Here is a 22597-nt window from a genome sequence, read left to right on the forward strand (position 1 = left end):
CCTGAGCGTCTCCTTAGAATCCCTAAGCCACATCTGAGATCAATGAAACACAAATCTCGCGCAAGAAGAACTTTTCAAGATACCCAGGTGATCCCAAGAGCAACCAAGATGGAGAACCAGTGATGTAGCCTCTGGAAGACTGCACGCAGGGTAAGCACCAGGGATCCAGCGGGAGCGAGTCTGAACTCCATCTTAGGGAAGGCCATCCTGCTTCATTCTGCCTGCTGCATGAGAACCTTCCAGTGCCTAGGAGTGTGGGTCACAAGCATTTACTGAGTAAGTTTCTGCAGAGCCTGCCGTACGCTTGGGCTGGCCGCCAGGACGCATAAAACACGGGGCTTGTAGTGACAGCACACAGGCTTTAGACAAATGCTTGCAATAAAACATTGCTGGGGTCATAGCAGAAGTTGGTACAGGATCTGGGAAGGACACAGAGGAGGGTGTGACCATCTCTACTTTGTGGGGTGGGTGTCCAGGTAGAGTGGCCAGGTGGATGAGATGGCGGAGGGAGGCGGTTCCAACCTGAGGAGGGTCCAAAGCAAGGTACTAACGCGTGAGAAGCCCACAGTCCTCCAGGCACGGGGGCTGGAGGCAATAAGTATCTGGGGGCAGCTGCACGATGCTGTGGTTACAAGTGCCGGTGTCGCCCGATCAGACCGCGATCTGACCCCCACTGACTAACTCTGTGGCAATCTTCAGCATCGTCACCAATAAAAGCAACGTAATAGTAGCGCCCACCTCATGGGTTTGTTGGGAAGATGAAATGAGTTAATACGCACAGAGCGCTCAGAAGAGCAGGTATGTAGGAGGCACTCGATAAATGTCAGCCGGCTGCAGCGGAGGTGGCCAGCCAGGAGCTGCGGCTGGGACCGCAGCGGGGCAGTGTGGCTGGAGAGGAGAGGATGTGGGGATAGGGAGGGATATGGGGTGGGTGAGGCAGGGCAGGAGGCCGCGCTGGGAGTGGGCGTGGTCAGAGGTCATTTTGAGCATCCGCTCTCAGCTGCGTGTGGAAGGACCGGAGGGGACATCCCCAGTAGCACCCAGGCCACCGCTTAGAGCATCTCCACGCTCTTGGTTTTCCTGCCGTTTCTACGAACATCTTCCCCTCCCAGGAACACTCAACGCTCAGGTCTGGGCGGAGAGTGCCCTTCAATTATCGACAAATATTGACATTCTTCTCTAAAAATAAGCCTTTTTGCTTTCACGAAACCACAAATGCCAGGTTATTTCTATAAAATGGCAAAAACGGAATGCCCGGCAACCCCTTGGAGAGGAGAGTGGGCGGTGCCTGGCTGGTGGGCGCCCAGGGCTGCTGGCCCTGCGTCCAGGCAGGAAGACCTCCCGCCTCCTCTGGGATCTTTTTTTTTTGGCGGTACGCGGGCCTCTCACTGTTGTGGCCTCTCCCGTTGCGGGGCACAGGCTCCGGACGCGCAGGCTCAGCGGCCATGGCTCACGGGCCCAGCCGCTCCGCGGCATGTGGGATCTTCCTGGACCGGGGCACGAACCCGTGTCCCCCCAATTGGCAGGCGGACTCTCAACCACTGCGCCACCAGGGAAGCCCTCCTCTGGGACCTCGTTGCTCATCCTTCCAATTGCCTGCTATCTCCCTGCCCCTCCCCCGAACTTCTTTGGCAGATGTCTTCCTCACATGCTACCATCTAAAGGAGCTTTAGGACTCCGGCTTGAGCAGTCCCTCTGCACCCCCCCAAAATCTGGGCCTTAAGGAATAAAGGGCCTTCTTCCACAAGGTCTCAGAGTAGCATCATCTCCTGACTCGAACCCCCATCACAGCTTTGGGTTAATATCGACTGCATGCTTTCCTCCTCTAAAAGACGCTTCCTTAGTCTCCCCTCCCTCCTGCTGATGGTGGTAAATCCAAGCCCATAGCTTTGCTGTCCCCGGTCTCGTCCATGCCCGAAGGCTCCTGCATCCCCAGGGTTTGTGCACATCACAGCCGGTTGACATGAGGTCACTGAGCTGATTACGGGTTTCTCTACAAAGCTGGAAAACCCAGAGAGAAGGCGGCTTATAGTGTAAGCCTGGGTTTAGGTACTGAACCAGACAAGGAGGAGTTTCTTTTTGGGGGGTAGGGGGGATTATATGGCACACTTACTTCTGCCATGACATGACACCAAGGAGGAGTTTCTTACTTGCTTCTTCTCATTCAACAGATCTTACTCACAGCTCAGCGTCTCCATCTCAAGGGATCTGGCCCAGGTTCATTCTGAACCAGAGAATCTGGCGGGTGGCAGGGGAGGGGACAGGGTCCTCCACAGCGGCTGAGCTCAGAGGGGAAAAAGGGCGGGTGGGACGGTCCTCACCGTTACACAAAGCAGCATGGGTCCCCGAATGATCCACCAGACATTCTTATTCCTGTTGGTTCCCCAGCACCTACGGCAAAGAGCGAGCAGTAAGAGAAGACTTACGTCTGAGACAAGGCTGAAGGTAAAGGGCCTGCACCCTCGGAAGAAGCAGGCTCACACTCAAGACTCACTTGGGACGGGGGAGGGAGGGCCCAAACCCCATCCTATTAGGTTGATACTGTGGACTTTTTTTTTTTTTTTTTTAACCAGGAAAGTGGTCTTCATGCTAATAGCTTGGTGTGTAGCCTTCCACATTTTTCTCCGTGTTCGTACAAACACGAATTCTTAATTCTACAGGCACACCTCACTTTACTGTGCTTCACTTTACTGCACTTCGCAGATACTGCGTTTTCTGCAAATTGAAGGTTTGTGCAACCCTGCGTTGGGCAAGTCTGTAGGCACTATCTCCCAGCGGCATTTGCTCACTTCGTGTCTCTGTGTCGCGTTTTGGTAATTCTTGCAATATTTTAAAGCTTTTCATTGTTACTATAATTGTTATGGCGATCTGTGATCAGCGATCTTTGATGTTACTGTGGTAATTGTTTTGGGGTGCCGTGATCTGTGCCCATATGAGATGGTGAACTTAATACATGTGTGTGTTCTGACTGCGCCACCAACCGGCTGTTCCCCTATCTCTGTCCCTCTCCTCAGGCCTCCCTAATTCCCCGAGACACAGAAATATTGAAATTAGGCCAATTAGTAACCCTACAAAGGCCTCTAAGTGTTCAAGTGAAAGGAAGAGTGACACACATCCCTCATTTTAAATCAAATGTTAGAAATGATTAAGCTTAGCGAGGAAGGCATGTCGAAAGCCGAGATTGGCTGAAAGCTACGGTCCTTGCACCAAACAGTTCTTGAATATTTTTAGCTCACTGTTGGGAGCAACTGCTCAGAAAAAAAAAGATTCCTTTCAAAAATATGACTGCTCATTGACAATGCACTGGTGACCCAAGAGCTCTGAAGGAGACGGACAATGAAATTAACGTTGTTTTCATGCCTGCTAACACAACATTCATTCTGTAGCCCATGGATCAAGGAGTAATTGTTACTTTCAAGTCTTACTATCTAACAAATACATTTTGTAAGGCTACAGCTGCCTTCCATGCTGACTCCTCTGATGGATCTGGGTAAAGTAAGTTGAAAACCTTCAGGAAAAGATTCACCATTCTAGACACTATTGAGAACGTTCATGATTCATGGGAAGAGGTCAAAAAGAAACATTAACAGGACTGTGGAAGAAGTTGATTCCAACCTTGATGGATGATTTTGAGGGCTTCAAGACTTCAGTGGATGAACTAACTACAAATGTGGTGGAAATAGCAAGAGAGCTAGAGTTAGAAGTGGGTCCTGAAGGTGTGACTGAATTGCTGCATCTCATCATAAAACTAAGCCGATGAGGAGTTTTGCTTCTTATGGATGGAGCAAAGGAGGTGGTTTTTTGAGATGGAATCTACTCCTGGTGAAGATGTTGTGAATGTGGTTGGAAAGGCAACAAAGGATTTAGAATGTGAGATAAAATAAGTTGATAAAGCAGCAGCAGGGTTTGAACGGATGGACTCCAATCTTGAAAGAAGTTCTTCTGTGGATAAGATGCTATCAAATAGCGTGCATGCTACAGAGGAATCGTTCATAAAAGGAAGAATAGATGTGGCAAACGTCATCATTTTGTCCTATTTTAAGAAATTGCTGCAGACACTCGAACCTATGGCAACCACCACTCTGATCAGTCAGCAGCCATCCAGACCCTCCACCAGCAGAAAGATTATGACTCACTGAAGCCTCAGATGACGGTTAGCATTTTTTTAGCAATAAAGTTTTTTTTTTTTGCTGTTAAAATTATGATAATTTTATATTTATCTATTTGAAAATTCATCCAAAATGACAAATTCTTAAAAAAATGCAAGCTAACAAGACTAACCCAAGAAAGAAAACATGTCTAAAAAACCTATATCTACTCCAAAAGTTGTTTGTATAATTAAGTACCTTTACAGAAAATGATTTCCAGGGATACATGGCTTTCCAAGTAAATTCTTCCAAATATTTAGGGAAGAAATATTGGTAATCTTACATAAAAAGCTTCCAGGAAACAGAAAAGTATATGTGGCTCAAAATATTTATAAGGCCACCATAAGCTTCAGATCAAAACTAAAAAGAATAGGACAAGAATAGAATCACAGGCCAGTTTCTCTTTTGAACATGCATGCAAAATGTGTAAACAGAAGCACAAACTGTAGCCACGGTATGTAAAACAATCATATATCACAATCAAAGTAGCTTTATTCTAGTAATGCAAGGTTGATTTAATGTTCAAACGTGAAACTGATCCCAGGAATGAATTAGAGTGGGAAAAAAAGTCATTTAAAACAGAAGTCTTGGGAATTGCCTGGTGTAGCAATAAAGTATTTTTAAGCGAGATTTTTTTTTTTTAAGACATAATGCTACTGCACACTTAAAGGTATACAGGAGCCCATGGATCAAGGAGTAATTGCTACTTTCAAGTCTTACTATTTAACAGATAGTTAACAAATACACAGTATAGTGTAAACGTAGCTTTCATACGCACTGGGAAACCAAAACATTCGCATGACTCGCTTTATTGAGATATTCACTTGATTGTGGTGGCCTGAACTGAACCCACAATATCTCCAAGGTATGTCTGTGTAGGGGATTTCTGGTGGTAACTATTTGGAGGGAAAAAAATGGAATCACTGACACACATTATACAGCAGCAAGGTTAACGACACGCTGTTGAGGTTTAGTCCCTAAAAACCAAAAGGTACAGAAGTAACTTGTTTTTTCGGTAGCTTTATAGTAGTCCACTATAGAGGTATGCCGCAGTTTGTTTGATGATTCCCCTATTGATGGATGTTCAGGGCTTTTTTTTGTTTGACTGGTTTTGCCTTTTTTTCCCCCACTGTGAATGCAATAAGCATTCTTGTACCTATATTTGTATATACCCAGGGGTCACCGCTAACCTAAGCAGCCAATTTTTGTACTAATTTGTGTAATTTTGTGCTTATCTGCATGTGTAACTAAATTAATAGACTAATTTCTACAAGAAAGGTGTTTGATTCTTTTATCTACATACTTAAGTATATCCTGGATGGCCAAAATGGAAGGGAGTGCATATTCTCTTTGGGAAAATAGTATACTTCCTTACATTGGGGACTATCTGGGAATGGCTAGCTCACGGAAATGTAAAAAGAGGTGAATTACCTACCCTGTGTTCTCCAGCTGAGCGCGGGCGATGCTCCAGGGTACAACGAAGAGCACCGGGAAAGCTGGGAGAAAACACGGAAATGGAGTCAAACTTGCCTACTGCCTACACTACCCTGATGGGCCAAGCACAACTGATTGAAACTTATAAAAACCCAAACATCATAGAACTGTGGACTGTGACAGCTGGAGAGGCCTACAGGGGCACAGGGCCATTGATTATTTGAGAAACCAGGAAGCAGAGAGGAGGACAGATTTGCCACATGTCACAGAGCAGCTTAGAGTAAATCCAAAGACAACTATCAAACCTCCTGAATCACCGGCCAAAGTTATGCCCTCTGAATGCCGCAGCCTCAACTTCCCCGAGAGTTTGTGGCAACAGGGGCTCCAGACCTCATCTTGGAGACTTAGTTGGCACATGGACTGAATGTTTGTATCCCCTCCAAATTCATATGTTGAAGCCCTAACCCCCAACGTGATGACATTTGGAGACGAGACCTTTGGAGGTAATCAGGTTTAGATGAGGTGTGTGTAGCAGGGGTGGTCATCGTGATAGGATTAGTGTCCATATAAGAGGAGACCAGAGAGCTCTCTTTCTCTCTCTCTCGCTCTCTCTCCCCGCACCGTGATGTGAGGCTACAGCAAGAAGACAGCTGTCTGCAAGCCAGGAAGAGGACCTTCATCAGGACTCAACCATCCTGGCACTGTGATCTCACAGTTCCCAGCCTCCAGAAATAAACATCTGTGTTTCAAGCCACAGAGACTATGGTATTTTGTCATGGCGGCCCTAGTAGATGAGTTGGGGACAGGGTAGGAGGAATGTCATCTGATTCTACCAAAACCTTCCCAAGTTTCGAATGTGTGCATTGGGTCTACAGCACTTATGTCTACATGCATGTACACGTGTGCATGGGAGTGCGTGCGCACTCACACACACACACACACCCCTCTTTTCAGAGCCTCTTGTGATTGAGAGGTTATCTGTCCCAGAAACCTCGCTCCAGTTGGCCCCTAGCTCCAACCAAAAGCTCTACTGGGCTCCCACGTTCTGATAGGTCCCCAGGAGAAGAGGCTGGGGGTTCAGGTCACTCACCCCAACCCACCAGCAGGTATCTGGGCCACAGCCGCCTTTCTGAAAGCACTATGGGCTCCAGGAGCGTGTGGAGGTAAAGGCCTTCAACCAGCAGCCATGAGTAATTGGCACCCACGAAGTAGTGCAGGAGAACCTGGGCCGAGCGGCAGGAAGTGGACACCTGCAGAGGACAGAGCACACGGGGGTGAGTCCAGGCTCCCTCAGCATCTGGACCCCACCAGGGTGGAGAAGGGCCTCCACGTGCACAGCCCCTCCCTCTGAGCTCCCCTCTCTCCCAAACCCTTGCTGACCATCTCAGAGAGGTTGGCAATAATATAAACATATGGGGGCTTCGTGTAGGTTTTAAAGCCCAGCTTCTTGACATCCGAGATATTTCTAGACAAAGACAAGGAGAATCCATCATCAGCAATTTCCATAGAGAAAAGCCCTGAAAAAACTTTGTAAAGTTAAAAAGAGTGCAGTCCGTCAAAAAGAGAAAGACAAACACCGCACGCTAACACGTACGTATGGAATCTAAGAAAAAGAAGGTCATGAAGAACCTAGGGGTAAGACGGGAATAAAGACACAGACCTACTACAGAATGGACTTGAGAATAGGGGAAGGGGAAGGGTAAGCTGGGACAAAGTGAGAGAGAGGCATGGACATATATACACTACCAAACGTAAGGTAGATAGCTAGTGGGAAGCGGCCGCATAGCACAGGGAGATCAGCTCGGTGCTTTGTGACCACCTAGAGGGGTGGGATAGGGAGGGAGACGCAAGAGGGAGGAGATATGGGGATGTATGTATACGTATAACTGATTCACTTTGTTATACAGCAGAAACCAACACACCAAAGCAATTATACTCCAATAAAGATGTTAAAAAAAAAAAGTTAAAAAAGAAGGCACTGAAAGGTATGTCTTCTGATGTCAGTTCAATTAAGCAAGGTATCAATAATTTAAAAATCTTCATATGACTAGAAATGAGGACACAGACTTCTAAATAATTCATAAATCAAAGAAGAAATGATAATAGAAATTAGAAATTATTCCTGAACTGAATGTATGGAGAATACTGCATATCAAAACTTGGGGCATGCAGCTAGGATGAATTTTACAACTAGAATGAAATTTACCAACTCAAGTGCATTTATTAAGAAAGAAAAAGGCTGAAAGTCACTTACCTTAAATGCGTCAAAAATGTTAGAAGAAGAACAGCGAAATAAAGCCAAAGAAAGTACGTGGGAGGAAATAATAAAGATAATAGCAGAAATCAATGAAATAGAGGACATAAAATAAAGAGAATCAACAATGCCAAAAGTTTGTTCTTTGAAAAGTCCAGTAAAATTGAGAAACTTTAGCAAGGATTATCAAGGGGGGAAAAAAGAGAGTGAGGGTACAAATAATCAGTATCAGGAATGAAAAAAGGAATACCACGATAGATGTAACAGACCTTAAAAAGATCTTAAGGGAATATAAACGATATGCCAATAAATTTGAAAAGCTAGATGAAGTAGACAAATTCCTAGAGAAACACATTACTCCAGCTGACACCAGAAGAAACAGAAAATCTGAATGTAATAGTCCTAATTAATCCATAATTCAAAGCCTTGCAATAGAGAAAACTCTGGGCCCAAATGGCTTCACTAGGGTCATCTATCAAACATTTAAGGAAGAAATAATACCGATCTTAAACAAATTCTTCCAGAGAAGTGAGAAAGAGATCATTTGTCTTGAGAAGTCAGCAGAAACTTTATGCTGGTAAAGGCAGTACAAACATACCTCGTGTATTGTACTCTGCCTTACAGGGCTGCTCAGATACTGTGTTTTTTACAAACTGAAGGTTTGTGGCAACCCCATGTTGTCAGATGATGGTTAGCATTTTTTAGCAATGAGGTATTTTTTTTTTTTTTTCGGTACGCGGGCCTCTCACTGTTGTGGCCTTTCTAGCTGCGCAGCACAGGCTCTGGACGCGCAGGCTCAGCGGCCATGGCTCACGGGCCCAGCCGCTCCGCGGCATGTGGGATCCTCCCGGACCGGGGCACGAACCTGCGTCCCCTGCGTCGGCAGGCGGCCTCTCAACCACTGCGCCACCAGGGAAGCCCAAGCAATGAAGTATTTTTAAATTAAGGGATGTGCATTATGTTTTTAGACACAATGCTATTGCACACTTAACAGACTATAGTATAGTGTACGCATAACTTTTATATGCACTGGGAAACCAAAACATTCATGTGAGTTGCCTTATTGCGATATTTGCTTCGCTATGGTGGTCCGGAGCCAAACCACAGTATCTGCAGGGTATGCCTGTACAAGAAAAGAAAACTACTCCTGAACGTAGAGGCGGAACTGCTAAACAAAACACAGCGTTAAGCAAACAGTCCAGCAGGAGGGGAGAGAGATTACTATACAAGGACCTAGCTGGATTTCTTCCAGGAGTGCAAGGTAGTTTGAGAGGTTACTGCATTCATTATTAACAGGGTAAAGGAAAAACCATCTCAACAGATGTAGAAAAGCTTTACTGCCGTGAAACACAGTAATAATTCTAAAAGGTTGATCTGGTCCCTTAAGATCTTTTTAAGAGATTTTCCACCCATTGGGTATAAAGCAGCCTCTCGGTGACATTTTCTGCTACTGATTTCCTTTACCTGCCCCATTCTCGGGAGGTTGAATTTTTTTTTTAAGTTAGGTGATGCATCTCTAACCAGAGAGACTGACACCGCTTTATCTCTCTCTTCTCCTGCCTAGCCTCACCTTCTTGCAGTTCCCAGTACTGATCCACCAGGTCGAGGCCAACGGTAAGGAAGGACATACCTCTGACACGTAGGACATCCACTGTTTCTCACTGTCGGGCCTCTTAGAGTAAGAGTTGTAGAAGATGACGTCTTTCACCAGCACAGCCAGGGCTCTCAGGATGAAAGAGGCAAACAAGTTCATGTGGATATAGTTGCGTGTGCAGTGGAGTTTTCTGTGCAAGGAGAAAACCGAGTGTCTTCCCTCAGAAAAGAACGGCTCAGACCGACAGGTGTGTGACTGAAACCTGTGTATCCGCCACTGAAGGGCACAGGCTCCGAGTGTAGTCTCCAGAGCTGGAGAGCTGGCTTAAAGGATCTTTCCTCTCTGTGCCTCATGTTCCTCATGTGTAAGATGGAGAAAATCACAGCTATCATCTATAGAATGCTCAACATGCCAGGCTATGTTCCAAGCTACTTGCCTGGGGGTACTTATGGGGATCCTTACTCCTCACAGCTCCCGACATTACAAATGGGGGAACTGAGGCAGAAAGCTTAAGTCCAAAGTCCCAGAGCAGTAAGTGGCAAAGCTGAGATTTAGACCCAGAAACTCCGAGGTCAGTACATGGCTCTCCGAGACTCTACTCCCTGTAAGAACAAGGGCACTCACCACAAAGGGCTACAGGAGGATTCAACCAGTTAATGGGTGAAAAGTGCTCACACAGTACCTGGCACTTAAGAGCTCTCATGACCTCCCTCACCCAGCTGGAGCCTCCTGTGCCTGCTGATGTAAAACTCTGCATCCTCGGTCTCTCTAGCGAAAGGACCCTTCTCCAGCACTGTGCTCTCACAGCCCTGCCTATGCCCCTGTGCAGCCTACGTCCGTCCAGTCCTGCCTTGCTTTAGAGCTATTATTACTTTTTTAGTTTCCAAAAAGATCTGAGCAGGTCCTTGTGTTTTACTATTTACGCATCCCCAGAGCCAGAGACAAAATGGACACGTGGTCAACCCAGGCTCTGCTAAAGTTACTTCCTCCAGCGCCAGGAAGTTATTTTCTCCTGGCCTGGTTCTGGGACTTTGGGAAGGTGAGTGGAGGAGGTCACAGATAGCAGTGGGCACAGGCCGTGGAATTCTCTCCCATTGTTCAGTAATTGTTCTCCCAGCGGGGTAAGTGGTCATGACTCCGCTCTCTGCTCTAGGGCCTCAACAGCATCATGGGATTGAGGGGTCAGGTGGGGCCAGCCCTGGGCCTCACAGAGCCCAGGTGGGAGCTGCTCTGAAATTAGCATCCAGGTCTCCAGGGTCCCCATCCAGGCCTCTGCATCTGCGTCGAACGCTCATTCTGCCACATTACACTCCGTTATGTTCCTAAACGCACCAGGACCAGGAGACGGCCTTGGAGGGCTCCCTAGGGGGTCTATAAATATCTCACTTGGGTCGTTTCTAAAAACGTGATTTAGTAAAATGCCTTCAGGTGTTGGATTCTGAAAGACAGTAGAAGGGAGTGAAAATGCTCAGGCTCTGGACCGCCCGGTTGCGATCTTGGCTCCGTCACCTGCCAGCTGTGTGATGGTAGGCGAGTGACGTCATCTCTCCATACTGCAGTTAACTCGCTTATAAAATGGGGTAATAATAAGGCTAATCTCCTAGGATTAGAATTCATCTTAATTCTGATTAGAAAGAGACTTAAATGACTTAATGCATGTCACGTGCTTAGAGCAGTGCCTGGCACCAAGGAAACACTCAAATGATTGACGGCTAATTGGAGTCCGAGGGCCCTGGATTAAAAGCCCAGCTCTCCCGCTCACTAATTTGTTTTTTAATCTCGTCCATAAAAATAATGCAATCTGGTAGAGCTGTGGTGAGAAGGGGCTGTGGTAGTAATGGGTGTAACTAGGAATTTAGACCAGGGCTGGGCAGAGGTCATCTAATCCGAGAGGCAAAAGCAGTTAGGAGTCCCAGATTCCAGTCCTAGCTGTGCTTTGCAACCTGGGGTGACTCAGTGTCTTTCTCTGGACCTCTGAGATCCCTTTCCTTTGTCTACAAAATGGGATGGATGGACTGGAGACGCTCTTGGATCCCGTCCAGCTCTGAGGAGCCATGAAATCATCCAGCCCAGTCTCCTGCCTTCTAAAGGGAGACAACGAGCACATGCCTGGGTACCTGTCTGCACATGTGACAGCAGAAGTTCCACTCACCGAAGAAACAAGAGGAGGGTGAGAGCCAGGAAGAGGGAGACGATGGAGAGGGAGTAGCCCACAGTGTACAACAGCTGCAAGGTCGACAGCAAGGCGCGGTGTTCCACCTGAACGCAGAGAAAGAGCAGGTGTGACCGCCAAGCCAGGCAGCTATGGTGTCCAACCCCCTCTCCATGCCCCGAACCCTAGTAGACCTGTTTATACCACAGCTCTCTGGCACATCTCAGAGCTCGAGGAAACTTCATGAGTGAAGAGCCCACTGGGGGTCTCACCTCCATGCTGGTCGTGATGCACTGAGATTCACGATATCATAAGAGCATTGTGCCCAGGACAAGAGGACATCTTGGGAGTGAGGACAGGTTCTTTGCCCCCAAGCGTGCTGTCCCCAGGGCATCGGGGTCCCTGTCTCTGGAAGACGGGGCCGGGTTTCCATCTGGATGTGTCTCCTTCCTACAGTAACTTTTCACAGATGATCTCTTTAACAAAGACCCACTTAAACACTGGAATATTTTCCGAGTCCCAGGATACTCTGATTGCGAACAGAGGTTAGTTTACTGGCAATTCTGTTATTAAGTGTGATTTTCCAAAGGAAATCCCATCTTCTCACTCCATCCACTGTGCATACAGCCATCAAGATTATGTTTCTGAATAAATTTTTGCACAAGAACCCACAGTAAATACGTTTTACCTGCTAGGTTATGCCTAAACTTCTCTGCACAACTCTTTCCTCAGCTTTACTGAAGTATAATTGGGGTACAATAAGCTGCACATATTTAAAGTATAAACCTGGGTGAATTTGGACACGAATATATCTGTGATTTCATCACCACATTCAAGATCATGAACATTTCCATCACCTCCCGAAAGTTTCCTTGTGATCCTTCGTAATTCACCCCCTCTCACTATCCCTTGCCTTTAGAGGGTAGTTTGCATTTTCTAAAATGTTATATAAATGGAATTTTATAACTATTCTATTTTTTGTCAGGCTTATTTCCCCCAGAATAATTATTTAGAGATTCATCCATGTCATAGCATGTACCAATAGTTCATTCCTTGGCTATTATCAAAAAGGCAAGAAATAACAAGTGTTGGTGAGAATGTGGAGAAAAGCAAGCCCTCCTACACTGTTGATGGGAATGCAAACTGGTGCAGCCACTATGGAAAACAGTATGGAGATTCCTTCCAAAATTAAGACTAGAACTACCATTTGATCCAGCTATCCCACTTCTTGATATTTATCCAAAGAATACAAAAACACTAATTCAAAAAGATATATACACTCTTATGTTCATTACTTACAACAGCCAAGATATGGAAACACTCTAAGTGCCCAGCAACAGTTGAATGGCTAAAGAAGATATGGTAAATATATACAAGAATACTACTCGGCCATAAAAAAGATGAAATCTTGCCATTTGCAAAAACATGGATGAAGCTTGAGGGTCTTATGGTGAGTGAAATAAGTCAGACAGAGAAAGACAAATACTGTATGATTTCACTCATATGTGGAATATAAAAAAATGAACAAAAACAAAAAACAAAATAAATGATCAAACAAAAAGAAACACGTATATACAGAGTAGTGGTTACCAGAGGGGGAGGGGCAGGGGGTGGTGAAAAGAGTAAAGGGGATCATCTATATGGCAGCGGATGGAAAGTAAATTTTTGGTAGTGAGCACGCTGTAGGGTATACAGAAGCAGCAATAGAATGTTGTCTACATGAAACTTAAATAATGTTGTAGACCAATATTAACTCAATAAAGAGTAAATCTAAAATTTTAAAAATTTTAATAGTTTGGGGCTTCCCTGATGGCGCAGTGGTTGAGGGTCCGCCTGCCGATGCAGGGGATGCAGGTTCGTGCCCCGGTCCGGGGGGATCCCGCATGCCGCGGAGCGGCTGGGCCTGTGAGCCACGGCTGCTGAGCCTGCGCATCTGGAGCCTGTGCTCCGCAACGGGAGAGGCCACAACAGTGAGAGGCCCGCGTACTACAAAAAAAAAAAAAAAAAAAATTAATAGTTTATTCCTTTTTTATTGCTGAGTAGTATTCCATTGTGAATACACCGCAATTTATTTACGCACTCACCCACTGATGGACATTCGGACTGTTTTCAGAGTTTGGCTCTCACACATAAACTTGCTCTGAGAATTTCTGTACAAGTTTTTATGTGGACATGGGTTTTCACTTCTCTCAGATAAATAGCTAGAAATAGAATGATGTGGTAGCATGGTGTACGTTTTAACTTCTCCAGAAACTGCTAAACTGTTTTCTAAATAAGTTGTATCAATTGACATTGCCACCAGAGGGCCAGCTGCTTGAGGGTCTACGACCATTTCCTACAATCAGTCTTTTAAATTTTAATCATTCTAATGGGTGTGTAGCAGTATCTTATGGTGGCTTTATTTGCACTTCTCTAATGATTAATGATTTGAGAATCACTCCGCGTGCTTATTTGCCGTCTGTACGTTTTGTTTAGTACAGTATCTGTTCAAATACTCGGCCGTCTTTTTTCTGTTTGTTTGTTTTTTGCTGTACGCAGGCCTCTCACTGCTGTGGCCTCTCCCGTTGCGGAGCACAGGCTCCGGACGCGCAGGCTCAGTGACCATGGCTCACGGGCCCAGCCGCTCCGCGGCATGTGGGATCTTCCCGGACCGGGGCACGTGTCCCCTGCATCGAACCCGAACCCGTGTCCCCTGCATCGGCAGGTGGACTCTCAACCACTGCGCCACCAGGGAAGCCCTTGGCCGTCTTTTAAATTGGATTGTTGGTCTTAATTTTGAATTGTAAATCTTCTTTATATATTCTAGATATAAATCTGTCAGATACATGTTTTGCCAGTATTTTCTCTCATTTTGTGGCTTGCCTTTTAATTTTTTTAACAGCGCCTTTAAAAGAGCGTAAGTTTTAAATTTTGATAAAGTCCAATTTATCAACTTTTTCTTTTACAGTCATTTCCCGTTATCTGCAGTTTTGCTCTCTGTGGTTTCCGTCACCTGCTGTCAACCTTCGATCCAAAAATATTAAATGGAAAATTTCAAAAATGAACAATTCATGAATTTTAAATCGTGTGCCATCCTGAGTAGCGTGGTGAAATTTCACACCGCCCTGCTCTGTCCTTCCTGAGCCATGAATCATCCCTCTGTCCAGCATATCCTGCCCGTTAGTCACTTAGTACCCCTCTTGGTTATTAGCTGGACTGTCTTGGTACAGCAGTGCTTGTGTTCAAGTGACCCTTATTTTACTTAATAATGGCCCCAAAGAGTAGTGATGCTGGCAGTTCGGATGTGCCAAAGAGAAGCCACAAAGTGCTTCCTTTAAGTGAAAAGATGAAAGTTCTCGACTTAATAAGAAAACAAAATCATATGCTGAGGTTGCTAAGATCTACAGTAAGAACCAATCTGCTATCAGTGAAATTTTAGAGAACCGTGCTACTCTTGCTGTCACACTTTAAACTGCAAAAGTTACGGCCACAGTGCATGATGAGCGCACAGTGAAGACGGAAAAGACATAGTGTGTACAATTTTGAAAGACAGACAGACACACACACACATACACAATCTCCTTAAAAAAGCACCAGTTAACATGCATAAGGACTCCCAGTGAGTTGTCAGTTGGAAGAACATAACATATCTTGTTTGCCAAAACTCCAAAGGGCACATAGATTTACTAACACTAGCCTTTTTTGGGCAAAAATTCAACCCTCTACTAGAAACACAGGTAAACACGGCCAGAAACTTTTTTTTTTAAGTATTTGATTTCTTGGAAATATGGCCATTTGCAGAGAGGGGGAGGCAACACCCGTGTCCTCACTGCTCTAAAAAGAGAAAACTTTACTTCCGGTCTTGGAAAGTGCAGTTTTCCCATCTCGCTTTGCTGTCCCTGTCGGCAGACCTCAGCCCAGGGCAAGCAGCAGGCACCTCACACCTGCTGGTGAATTCGTTGTCACCACCTCTGTTTCCAGTCTCTTCAGAGTCACCTGGGGAGCTTTCCCACCAGTACTGACGCCTAGACCCCCACCACACGCCCACTGACTCAGAATCTGTGAAAGCGTTCATTCAATGTTTACTAGGTGTCTACTGTATGTAAAGGCTTTTGTGCACCTCTAGCAGCACTAGGCCAGGGGGTGGCATGTATTCTGATATAACTCTGACTTTGTCATTGTTCTCAAGCAGCTTCATCCAGGAGGGAAGATAAGAAATATATACAAAGTGCCCAGTTCACGGCATGCAGTTAGCATAAGTTTGGCGCTGTGAGAAACGTCAAGACACATCCTTGAGATAAGCTGAATCCAACCCAACCACAGGTATGATTTTAATACCTTTAAGAGGTGTGACCTGTCACATGGTCTAGGGAACACGGACTTCTGCCAACTCAAGTAATAAAGTTAAAAAGAGGTTGAGAAAAAATTCCCTGAGGAGGTAGAGGATCTGATGGAAGGTTCTTCATGCCTGATGGGAAGATGTGATAGACAAGAGAGCCAAGGATGGGCCAGTTCCCACTGGGAAGGAACCACAGACACGATATGACGATTTACTGCCCAGCGAACAGGCTGGATCCTGGTGATGGAGCCAGCACTCTTACTTACGTCGTGGTGACGAGGGGTCAGGCTCTCTCCAGAGAACTGTATGTCTATCAACTCTTTCAACCCTCACACCATGGAATAAACACACTCTGCTGGGGATGGACGGGGAAGCAGAGACACAGAGCAGTGAAGGGTGGGGTATAAGGAGCGAGGGAGCAAAGACTCTGGATGTGAGTCGGGCTGCCAGGCCCTTGGTCTTGAGCTTGTACCCCAGCTGCTAGGTGTGTGTCCCTCAGGACACACTGTCTCCTGCCACCACCAAGTCTACATTCTAGGAGGGGGCAGATGCCAGAGAATTTCAGAGAGTGACAGGTGCTGTAAAGGCTGGGGGGAGTGGTAGAAAGTGACCATGGAGACCGTTCTCCATGGGACGGCCTTGGAAGGCTTCACCTGGAAGGAGACATTGAGCTTGAAATGTGACTAATGGGAAGGAGACGCCACAGAAGAGCTGGGGAAAGTGTTCCAGGCGGATGGAACAGCAAGCACAGAGGCTGGGGCGCCTTCCCTGGGAGGTTCACATCTCATCCCAGCAGCACAAGAGATTCTGTGGCTGCTGTCCGGGTTGCTGTTTTGGGTGACGGAGGACCTTCCCAGGTGAGTCTGGGGCAGGTGCACTGGAGGCAGGCTCTTTGTGTGGCCCCTATTGCGGGGACCCCAGCAGAGGTTGGTTTGGGCCCCAGGGCCCGTCCTCACCGAGCCCAGCTGACTCACTTTTTGTTTGAAGCTGTGGTCCTCAGCGCATTCGGAGTTGTCCTGCCAAATATCTGTGGAGTTCTCCAGCGTCTGCCAAGTGCCCTGAGAAAGGCAGTATCTGTAGGCCCTTCCTGAGTGCTCTGAAAGTAAACACAGCTCTGGGGGAAAGGTCAGAACACGCAGCCCGTTCCCTGAGCACGTGGGAAGGCCCTCATCCTCACCGCAAAGCTGTGGAAAATCCCAGGGAAAAGAAATTTTCACTTCCCCTTCTGGGGGCTCATAGCATCCTTGCTGTTTATTTAGGATGGAAAGAAAAACACGGAAGCCTCTACATCTCATAACAAACCATGTTCTGTTAATGTCTGCTGTGTTTACCCAAAGTCCCCGGAGCTGGAACGGTCCCTGGTGACTCAGAGATGTGACAGCCCTCCAAGGTGTGGCCCAGCTGGGAGACGCAGACCTGGGGCTTCCTGATGCCCAAGAGGCCGTGCCATGAAGAAGAGAGGGTGCTGGACCAAGCCAGCTCTGCCACCTATGAGCTCTGTGGCCTTGGGCAGGGCCTTACCCCTCTCTGTCCCTCAATTCCTGCTTCTGATGACAAGTCTTGACTATTCTACCTCCAATATTTTTCTTTACTCTTTCTTCTTCTTCCCAAGCTCTTGCCTCTGCCTGTATACACATCCTCATATCCTCTCTTTTTCTGGACCACTGCAGGAGCTTCCAAACTCACCTCCCCGATCCCCCTCCATCCCTCAGTTCATCAACCACAGGCTACCAACGTCATCTCCCCAAACCACAAACCCTACGACGTCCTTCTCATGCCTTAACACCTTCTCTGGCTCCACATAATCTTCATCTACAGAGGGGAGTTTAAAGCCTGTAGCATAAAGCACAGTTGGCTTTGCGATCAGGCCCCAGCCTCGTGGTCAGTCTTCTGTGCCTGTATACCCTCTCCCTTCTCATATTCTAATGCTCCTTCTCCTCTAACCTCATCCACAGGAACTCTGCTCCATCTTTTCTTCTCCAAACCCCTCCACTGGTGCCACGTCCTCCTTTGACATCAGGCGCCCCACTTGGATTCTAAACATTTGATGCACACAGTGTCGAGGGGACTCACACTCCCTTGAGTACATTTCAGGAGCCCAGAACCCAAAATTTTTTTAAAAGGCCTTTAACTCAACTTCTTTGTAAGTTTGGATTTTTGATCAGTTTTTCTCTTAAAGTGGAATCGACCTGTGTTTTTAGCTCTTGGGAAGGAACAGGTAGACCGTAGAGCTGGGCGATGCTGATCCGTTCCATGTGCGCTCAAGGAGTCGCGGACTTTCGGGTCCTTAAAGCCCTGAAGGAATCCAAGGAGTGTGACCTTAGTGGGGCTCGGCCTCAGCTCCCACTTACGAAGCACCTACTGTGTGGTGGACCCAATGTGTGCCTTCCCATTCATGCCTCAAAATGCCCTTAAGAGTCAGCTGTTATTCACTTCACTTTACAAGGAAACCACAGCTTAGAGGGCGCTGGGAACTTTCCCAGGGTCTCAAGAGTATAAAGTCCTCCCTTAGGGCTCCTGACTTGAGCAAGCTCTTTCCTCCCCACTGAACTGACCCCGCTGGTCCAGCAAACTCTCCAGTATCTTCCCTTCAGCTTCACATCCTCAGGCCTTCTAGGCTGATTCCCACTGACCTTCCCCCAGATGACAGTTCCATAGAATATGTCACTACTGCTCCCATCCAGAAATGCATCTTCCTTCGAAATTCTCTCTCTTTGCACTGGAGGCATCAAAATATTGAAACCAAATTTTAACTGATGTGATGATTTCTTGGGCTGAAATTAAGTACAAAATATCACCATCTTGCCTTCTCAGAAACCCAGTCTCGGGAATTCCCTGGCGGTCCAGTGGTTAGGACTCCATGCTCTCACTGCTGAGGGCCTGGGTTTGATCCCTGGTCAGGGAACTAAGATCCTGCAAGCCGTGCGGTGTGGCCAAAAAAAAAGAAAGAAAGAAACCCATTCTCATTTTGTTTGGCCTGGAACTTTGTAATCACTGATGTTCCTTGAGGATAGCGGCCCGTTCTTAGATTTGAATTGTTTCACTCCCCACCCGTCCAGAATTACACAACCAGGAGGCTGGGCTGCTGGGGCAGGTGGAAGTGGGTTCTAAGTCATGGTCACTTCAGGGCAAGCTAAGGGTAAAATTCCCCATCCAAGTCCCATGGGGCTGAAAAGCACCAATTCCTCCCAACGCTATTACAAGGGTAGTCTTTTTTTTTTTTTTTTTTGCAGTTCGCGGGCCTCTCACTGTTGTGGCCTCTCCCGACACACAGGCTCAGCAGCCATGGCTCACGGGCCCAGCCGCTCTGCGGCATGTGGGATCCTCCCGGACTGGGGCACGAACCCGCGTCCCCTGCATCGGCAGGCGGACCCTCAACCACTGCGCCACCAGGGAAGCCCCTGCAAGGGTAGTCTTGATGGCCTTCCTCTCCATCTGAGAAGCAAGAACTGCATGGATGTGAGCATCCCCGTCTTGCCCCACATCTCTTTCTCCTCTCCATGACGGTGATAACTCTTACTCTCACTGCAGCAAAGTCTGTGGTAGCCAGACTTGGACTCTCAGCTCTTCAAAGAAAAGAGGACTCTGATATAAACAGAACCTCCAGACACAGAAGACTTGCAGGAAGACAAGAGAAGAAGCGGAGAGGAAAAGGAAGATGTGTTACTGACAGCTTAGAAGGAGACCTTTCGTGGGAGAAGCGGGCTGCAGAAAAGAACCTGGTTGGAGCCTTCTAACCGCCCCTTGGCTGGGCTGCCCAGGACGGACCGGCCATAAAGGAAATGTTAGAAATTGGTAAAATAAGACTTATTACCTTTGCGCCACCAAGGTAAGTATGAAGGGCAGGGAACAGAGACATTTCCTGCAGTGGAATGAGGCCAGCACACATACTGATCAAAGGTCCCGTTACAAACTGTGCCTGCGGAAAGAAGAGGACAAAATAAACTGATGGAGCCCAGAACCCACCTCCCTGGCATCAGAAGCTGGTGTTGGCTGCATAGGGACCAGCAAGGGGCGTTGCACTCTCCAGACAGGTCAAGGATGAGGAACCATGTGGAGAGGACGGGGATGCTTCATGCAGCCCCACACTGGGGCTCTGTCTACCCAACTTGACCCCTGGCGGTGGTCCAGTCTTTTATGTCAATGTGCACGTCACACTGATTTTGGTTTACTTTACATGAGCTGAACTCTCACAGAAACTCAGGGTCAGGAGGACACTTGGATGTTCAGCCAGCATCTTCTGTCCCATAATTAACTAAATAATTGTCAAACCTTCACCAGTTAGATCCCGGAACACCCTTAATATGAAATGTGCAAAATGACCAGTGGATATAAGGGGGTTTGCAGGATCCAGGTTCTCGGTCATGTGTACCTGATGCAAGCACTACCTGGTCAGATTTCTCTGTTTGAAGATTAATCCAATGATCATTATGAAATATTTGGGCACCTCAAGCTCAGGGTATGATTTACATCCTGGCACTTGGCAATGAGATACTACAAACATTAGCCCCACCCTTATGGGCCCCCAGAGTCAAATGAGGGGTTTCAGGCTGGACCCCAAACATCCGTATTGCAAGCTCCTCACTCCTGGTTACCAAGCATCATTTCCTACCATTGGCCTCCTATTAAGCTAGAACTCAGGGGTCACTCAGGGTGAAGAGCCAGGTTGCTGGTATCGGGACCCTGCAAACGCAGATCTGCTGGGTTCTGGGCTGGCTCGGGGCACCCTATGGACCTGGTTGCCAAGTGTCAGCACCCAGTGTGTGGGCGCTCACCTGGCTGAGCTGCCCAAAGCGTGGCACCTGATCAGGAGGACCTGCCTTACTTTGACCTCAGAAAGCAATATTCCTCTAGGTGGGAGTGGTTCCTGCAATGAATCGAGCCTTGGTGGCCGCCCACCTGGCTGAAGGACTGTTTAGAGGGAGGACAGCATAGCTTGGAGGCTGGGACTGCCTTCAGGTCAGGAAAAGGCAGAGAGAGTTTATAGTGTCCTGTCAACCTCCGGGTCCCTGAATGAAATGCTCTGAAAGAAGCCAGGAGAACAAGGAGGAGGCAGCTTTCACCCACAGTCCCCAGTCTCAGAGGCAGTTGGCCAAGGCTCCTTATTCCTTTCTTTTCTTTAAAAAAAAAAAAAAAAGAGAGAATTTGGATGTACCCAAAGAGTCCGCATGTAGGCAGGAGAGGTTGTGGGCTGACCAAACTATTAACATATTAGCTAGAATGCTCTAAACCTAGTGTAGACCAGGATAAGAGAAGTGTTAACAGCACGGGAGACCAAAGGACACCCCCCTCAACACACAGTAGATTCCTGGGTTAATCTACAACAGCGGCTCATGTCATGTGATTAGGTGGTCAGTGTGCTGTGACAGATGGCTTTTATCAAAGATGGCCACACGCACATATCCCATCTCGCATGCTCTTTTACAATGGAGGCAGGTAGCCTTTCTAACTGTCTGACCCAACTGAACATGGCAGAAGTGACTTCCAAGGCAAGGTCAAAAAAGGCAACGTGGCCTCTGGTCATGCTTGTCCTTGCAACCCAGCCACCATGCTGTGAGGAAGCCCAGGCCATATGGAGAGACCACATGGAAGTGTTCCGGCCAACAGCCCCAGCTTGATTCCCAGCATCAACCAGCACACATGGGCGTGAACCAGGCTTCAAATGAATCCAACCCCTGGCCTTTGAGTCTTCCAGCTAAACTCCAGACATTGTAGAGCAGACACAAGCCATCTTCACTGTGCTCTGTCTGAATTCCTGACCCACAGAAACTGTGAGAGATAACAAATCATTTTTATTACTGTTTTAAGCCACTAAGCTTTGGGGCTATTTGTTATACAGCCATAGATAACTGATACATGTACTTACCAGAAGTTTCCTTGAGTAAGTCTCTCAGACACTTCTCTTTGTACTGAGCCCACTTCCGAGTTGTCTCCTCAAGGAGAGATCCCGTAACCTGAGCAGAGAAAACCATGGAGACCCCCAGTTAGCAGCAAGCACAGAGGTGGCCTTGTTATCATCTCACACCACGATTCCCAAACCTTCCCACCGATGAGTCCATAATGGCCTGCACCTCGAAACAATTTCTTTGGTAACTTACGTCCTACCTTCAAGATACATACACATTTCACATGCACTCCATAATCTAATCATATTGGGTTTGAAACAAACATAAAAGAATTTTTTCAAAATCTTCAATGAGCTTGACATTTCAAGAGGATGCAATGTACCCATCCTGACGTTTCACAACCAACCAGAAGAATAGCTGCATGCTTCTAAGACTCTGTGCATCTCAAAGAGAGGAGCACATGCTAAGAGGGCTCAACGGTGTTCAGAGAAGGGCCAGAACAATTGCAGGGCCTGTGCTGTCCCGCCCGGGTGGCTGTGGGTCCAGAGTTGAAGACATTGGGTCGCAGATGCTCTGCTACCGTACCAAGGCTTCAGGATCTTTTTTCTTTCCAACATACCATAGAACCTTGGATATACAGCATACATTTTGGGGGGCTTTCCAGATAATTGGGTTGTCTAACAACTACTAATTGTGTAGCTGAACCATTTGTTTTGGTTTTAAAGGGGCTTTCCCTTCTTCAACTTACTCATTTTAATTGAGAACTTACTGTGTGCCAGGCTTTCCATTAGGAAGGAATTAAGGGGGTACAAAGATGGGCAAGACACAGTCTCTGCCCTAAAGGACTTAGC

The 22597-nt window shown here is 47.0% G+C and overlaps 1 protein-coding gene across 1 annotated transcript in view; it reads right to left on the reverse strand.

The window, feature by feature from the left end:
* Nucleotides 1–22597, reverse strand: part of GLP2R (glucagon like peptide 2 receptor) — a 66141-nt gene that overhangs the window by 37950 nt on the left and 5594 nt on the right. The window contains exons 2-9 of the mRNA XM_022595845.2: nt 21767–21854; nt 19715–19819; nt 16875–16996; nt 11583–11689; nt 9467–9620; nt 6673–6832; nt 5584–5644; nt 2322–2391 (exon numbers count right to left, since the gene is read on the reverse strand). Of these exons, the coding sequence (XP_022451553.1) occupies nt 2322–2391; nt 5584–5644; nt 6673–6832; nt 9467–9620; nt 11583–11689; nt 16875–16996; nt 19715–19819; nt 21767–21854 (867 nt within the window). The remainder of the gene's footprint in view (nt 1–2321; nt 2392–5583; nt 5645–6672; nt 6833–9466; nt 9621–11582; nt 11690–16874; nt 16997–19714; nt 19820–21766; nt 21855–22597) is intronic.

The sequence above is a fragment of the Delphinapterus leucas genome, chromosome 19, assembly GCF_059928025.1.
Source record: "Delphinapterus leucas isolate spDelLeu-1000000601 "Yukka" chromosome 19, BTC_Dleu_Yukka2, whole genome shotgun sequence".
NCBI classification, from domain to species: domain Eukaryota; kingdom Metazoa; phylum Chordata; class Mammalia; order Artiodactyla; family Monodontidae; genus Delphinapterus; species Delphinapterus leucas.